Source organism: Chrysochloris asiatica, unplaced genomic scaffold (genome assembly GCF_000296735.1).
Source record: "Chrysochloris asiatica unplaced genomic scaffold, ChrAsi1.0 scaffold00231, whole genome shotgun sequence".
In the NCBI taxonomy this organism is placed as follows: Eukaryota; Metazoa; Chordata; class Mammalia; order Afrosoricida; family Chrysochloridae; genus Chrysochloris; species Chrysochloris asiatica.
In genome coordinates this window covers 3629866-3635764 of record NW_006408749.1, presented here as the reverse complement: position 1 = coordinate 3635764, position 5899 = coordinate 3629866, and the positions used below count along the sequence as shown (strand labels likewise).

The following is a 5899-nucleotide window of genomic DNA, read 5'->3' as shown; positions in this document are numbered from 1 at the left end:
ATGCTGCTGGAGACAAATTGCATCTTAATCACTTCTTAAATCATCGATTATACCACAGAGCGAATCATCACAGAAGTCATCCATGGCTAACATAGCTTGATCTATATCAAGGATTAGGTCTTCATCATCCCTTGGTGTAAGTATGGAATCTAAATCTGAGAGTTCAGCAAGATCCGGCAGCGGTGGTTCCTCAGGAGGAGGTGCATCTCCATTCATCTCTTCTTCTCTATCATTTTGTTCGTTGCAAGGACGTTGTTGTTCTTGCGTCATCATGTGTAGAAGTTCTTCAGCGATTGTTATTAACTGGGCTACACAGTTAACAAGACCACCAAGCAGAACAGGAATCGACACTGACTCCATGCCTCTATGCCCTTCTCAGTAGGTAATATATGACTAAAAGTTGCCACAGATGGGATCCTGATGACAAGGAACCCTGTGGGCTGTCAATGGCACTGTAGTTGATTTAGACAAGAAATAAGGCTGTTAATATTATGGTGATGACCAAGTATAAAATGAGGCCAGTAGTCCTACAGTACTTTTTGATGATGTTGATGAACTTCCCACAAAGTTTAAACTAGTAGAGGACTGCTGTTATAATGATCATCAGACAGATTGCCATAGCCAAGAGACAACAGCAAAACAGATCTAGTAACAAAAAAAGAGAAACATAAAGATTAGTATCTGTACATCTTTATCCATCTTACAGGTTCTGGCTGCAGGATACCCCTATCACGAGTTATCCAGAAGGCTGACCTGGTTTCTCTACATATTGCCTCTCCTATGTTGATGACTTTATGAGAAGCTAGTACTCATACCATACTTTTCCCTTTGAACTTCACATAGGCAGCTTATCTACTTTTCTTGAACAAGTCTATTGAGGAAGATACATTCATTATGAGTCTTTTCAACTGACTGTTTTTATTAGCACCTTTGCCTCATTGCCATTTATATCTTGCTGCTGCTACATTTTTTTTTCTTTTTGGTATTTTTTAATAATCCAGTTGCCCTTGCAGTCTGGAGAGTGTATGGTAAATCAAAGTCCTACATGGCCTTTTTTTTTGCCAAACTTTGGACAACTTAAGCTATAAAATTAATTCCTTGGCCATTTTCTCTTAGTGTCGGTTTTCCATATTTTCCAGCTAGTTCTTATTTGTTTAAAGCCAAGGATATACTATTTTTATCTGAATGTTTGTTGTTGTGGTGTTAAGTGCCATCAAGTCAGTTCTGAGCCTTAGCAACCCTGTACAGGACTTTCCAGGAGTGGCTGGGGAATTTGAACTGCCAACCTATGGTTAGCAGTTCAGTTCTCACAGCACCTACAGAACCATACCAGGACTCATTTGTTAGACTATGCAAATCCTGTTACTAAGTAAAGCAATATTGATTATTTTTAATCTAGGTCCAATATAATCTATCTTCCATATTTGTTGCGTTTACCCCCACCCCTTGATGAATTTGTTGAAGATGCAATAAGTTTTTGGTAATTTGACATATCTCATATTGCTTAATCAGATGTTTGTTTATTTTTTATTTGTTTGATTCATAGATAGCTCCCCTCTACCCCACCACCCCTTTCTCATCTGCTTAAGTAGTGCGTCTGTGTCTACAAGAAACATGAGCCAGAACACGAGTAGATATATGCACAGTAATGTTTATCGCAATACTATTTAAAATAGCAAAAAGATGGAGACCTAATTGCTCATCAGTGGAATAATGGATAAGCAAAGTTTGCTACCCTGAAGAATAACAAGGAAGCGGAAAACCACCACATAACATGGATGAACCTTGAGGACATTAAGCTGAGTGAAATTAGTCAGTCACAAAAGAACAAATATTGCATAAGACCATTATTGTAAAAGCTTAAGGAAAGATACCCATACTAAAAAGTTAGTGGACAAATGTAATTGAAAAATAGTGGGAGTTTTTCAAGAACTTATTGAAGTCCTCATATGGTGTGAAGCTCACATGTCTATTCCGCAATTTTAAACTGAACTACTGAGGAAGCTGCGGTGCCGTGGGTTAATGTGCTGGATGGACTGCGAAGTCAGTGTGAACCGCAAGGTCGGTGGTTCAAGCTGACCAGTCGCTCCTTCCAAACCCTATACAGACTTGCTATGAGTCGGAACTGACTCAATGGCACTTAACAACAATGATAACAACTGAGGAAGCTGAGTTAGGACCTGGACTCCCCAAGTTCTATAGAGTCTATGTTGCTTTGGGGGATCAGATTGATTCCTCCCTCATTTCAGCGTCAGTCAGGCCTTCCATACTGAAGAATCTTAGGGAGCAGCCATCATTTAACTCTTGCAGGATACTGCCAAGTCTTTAATTGCCTAGTGTCTAGAAATTCTGACCAAAGTGGGACCCAACAATGCATAGGAGGTTTCACAGCCAGCTGACCCTATCTCTAGGATTTTTCTTGAATTACATCAAGTTGTCCATCATATGATATCTGTGGCTTACTGCTCTCCCACATGGCTTGGTTTGTCCCACTCGATTTTTTATGAAAGGGCTTCAGAAAAATTCTTGGGAAAATTCCATTACCTTTCTATTCCATTTTCAACCAATTTTTTGTAAAGTCCCCTCTTATACTAACATAAGTCTTATCAGAATCACATTTGTTGCTGTTGGAAACTTTCCATCTGAAATCTAGGAGAATGAGTATTAGACAGCATAGACAGACACTTTATTAACTCAAAATATCTCTGTTTTTTTATTAGAGAAAAAGTGGTATCAGGGAAGGAAATACAGAAGAAAGTGATACTGAAGTGCCGTCAAGTCAGTTCCGACCCATAGAGACCCTGTATAGGATTTCTGAGGAGCAAGTGATGTGCTTGAACTGCCGACCTCGCAGTTCAGACGGTTTTGCAGTCTGGCGCATTAGCCCACAGCACCACAGGTGTGTGTTAAATAACGCTATAGAGTATCCACACAGTTTTAAAAGAAAGCAATAACCTACTATTATGCACATAGCTCAAAATACAAGAGGGTGCTATGTACACACAAACCTATTTAACTTCTGGCTTCCTTATCAGCACTTCTTTTTTGTTTGGAGTTAGTTTGTGTTTTTATGTCTTCTTTGTTTTGTTCTTCTTAGCTTCTCTACATCCCTATTAAAAACAAATAAAAATCTCATTGCCATCGAGTCTATTTAGACTCACAGCAATCCTCTGTTGTTGTTCTTGTTGTTGTTAAGTGCTGCCGAGTCGGTTTCGACCCATAACGACCCTGTGTAGGGTTTCTAAGGAGCAGCTGGTGAGCTTGAACCTCCAACCTTGCAGTTCAAACCACTTTGCAGTCTGGCGCATTAACCTACAGTGCCACACCAGGGCTCCAGCAACCTCTAAGACAGATTAAAACTCCCACATTGAATTCCCAAAGCTATAATCTATACAGAGGCAGACTCCACACCATTCTTCCATGTAGCAGCTGCTGGGTTTGAACCGACAAACTTTTGGTTAGGAAGTGAGCAATTAACCACTGTGCCACAAGAGCTCCTTCTATCTCCCTATGTTGTTGTTGCTGTTAAGTGCCATCGAGTCAGCTCTGAATCATAGTGACCCTGAATAGGATTCCCTAGAAGCAGCTGATGGGTGTGAATTACTGACTTTGCGGTTAGCAGTCTAGTGCTTATCCTACAGCTCCACACCAAAACCCCTCTTGGTCAGCATGTTTCTATTTATTGACCTATGAATTTCATTCTGTCTCACTTTCTCCATCTCTGTCTTCTCCTATCTCTTTACATCACCTTTTCATCCATCTCCCTCCCTAAACTGTGCAAAATTTAGAAATTAATAACATTCCACTCATCAAACTGATAGTATACTTATTGAGTTTTACATTTCATGTTCTAAATATAAAAAGCAGAACAGTAGAATATTTCATATTTTGCTCTCCTTTCTATGAAGACAAATTACTTATACATCCCTTGATTTAGGTTTTCTGTGGCTCAGTCACTTTTTCTTAGAGAAAAAAAAAATTCCCGATCTGCCCTTGACCTCACACAGAACCCATTTATCCTATGTTCCCCAGTTCACAATTCTTATCAAAGCACTTAGAATCCAAGAGTTTGGGGACGGGGTCAGTTTGAGAGACTGCTAAGTACTGCAATGCCAAAAGGGATATATATTTTTTTAAGTTGCTGGAAGTAAGTATTCCTTAGAACAATCAACTATTTGAGATCCAAAGGGCTGCACTTGCCCAGGGGCAGAGGTCCCCAAGCAGGAAGAAACAGGAAAGAAGGGCACATGGAAAGGGGAACTATAAGGAGGAAGTGGGAAGAGTGCTACTACAGTGTGGGGATTGCAATCTGTGGCATACAACAAACTGTGTATGAATTGTTGAATGGAAAACCAATTTGCTCCATAAATGTTCATCCAAATCACAATAAAAAGTTCAAAAAGAAAATTGCTGTGATGTCTATTCACATGATATACTATGTTGGGACTGACAAATTGAGGACGAATAGTGTCACATTAATCAACGAAAATAACATTTCAAGATCTATCTTAAAAAAAGTATAATACTATGTGTTACAGGATAATATTCATATACCTACAAGGAGGACCAGTGAATACATTATTATTCAAATTTATGCACCAACCACTAAAGCTAGTGATACAACTGAAGAATTCTACCTACTTCTTCAGTCTGAAATTGATCAACCATGAAATCAAGATGTGCTGATCATTACTGGTGATTGGAATGTGAAGGTTATAAACAACGAGGAAGGAGCAACAGTTGGTAAATATGGCCTTGGTGATAGAAATGATGATGGAGATCATAGGATAGAAGTTTTCAATACCAATGGTATTGAGTTGCAAATGCCTTTTTTTTTTTAACATAAAAGACAACTATATACATGGACCTCACCATATAGAATACACAGAAATCAAATTGACTACACCTGTGGAAAGAAACAACGGAAAAACTCCATATCATCTACCAAAACAAGACCAGAAGCAGACTGTGGAATAGACCATCAATTGCTCATATGCAAGTTTAATCTCAAGCCGATGAAAATTAACATTAAGTCCTCGAGAGCCAAAATATGACTTTGAATATATAACACCTGAATTTAGCGATCATCTCAAGAACAAATTTGATGCATCAGACACTAATGACCAAAAAACAGAAGAGTTGTGGGATGCCATCAAGAACATCATACAAGAAGAAAGCAAAAAGTCATTAAGAAGACAAGAAAGACAGAAAATACCAAAATGGATGTCAGAAGAGACTCTGAAACTTGCTCTCCACTATATAGATGTTAAAGCAAATGGAAGAAATGAAGAGGTAGAAGAGCTGAACAGAGAATTTCTAAGGTCAGCTAGAGAAGACAAACTCAAATATTAAATAAAATGTGCAAAGATCTGGAGTTAGAAAACCAAAAGAGAAGAACACACTCAGCATTCCTCAAACTGAGGCAACTTAAGAAAAAATTCAAATATCGACTTGTGGTATTAAGGGATTTTTTTTTTTTGGGGGGGGGGGGGTAAAATATTAAATGATGCAGAAAACATCAAAAGAAGCTGGAAGGAATAAATAGTCACTACCCAAAAGAGCTCCGGTAGCATAGTGGTTACAAACCGGGCTGCTAACCTCAGGGTCAGCAGTTCGAAACTACCAGCTGTTCCACGAGAGAAAGATGAGGCTATCTGCTCCTGTAAAGATTTACAGCCTCGGAAACCCTGTGCAGGGTCACTATGAGTCGGAACTGACTCCATAGCATGTAACAACGCAACAACAACCCAAAAGGAGTCCTGGTGTGGCACTGTGGGTTAATGCATCAGACTGCAAAGCCGTTTGAAATACAAGGTCAGTGGTTCAAGCTCACCAGCTGCTCCTCAGAAACCCTATACAGGGTCACTATGGGTCGGAACCGACTCGATGGCATTTCACA

General features: G+C 39.3%; 2 protein-coding genes across 2 annotated transcripts in view; one reads left to right on the top strand and one right to left on the bottom strand.

Annotated features, from left to right (window-relative positions):
- TRPC5 (transient receptor potential cation channel, subfamily C, member 5) overlaps positions 1-5899 on the top strand; it is a 244509-nt gene that overhangs the window by 66456 nt on the left and 172154 nt on the right. The gene's annotated exons all lie outside the window — the stretch shown is intronic.
- Positions 25-360, bottom strand: LOC102818338 (uncharacterized protein LOC100288395-like). Its single transcript, XM_006873254.1, has one exon. The coding sequence runs from the start codon at positions 358-360 to the stop codon at positions 25-27; it is 336 nt and encodes a 111-aa protein (XP_006873316.1).

Coding starts and splice junctions, on each gene's coding strand:
- LOC102818338 (XM_006873254.1), bottom strand. CDS start 360: ATGGAGTCAGTGTCGATTCCTGTTCTGCTTGGTGGTCTTGTTAACTGT.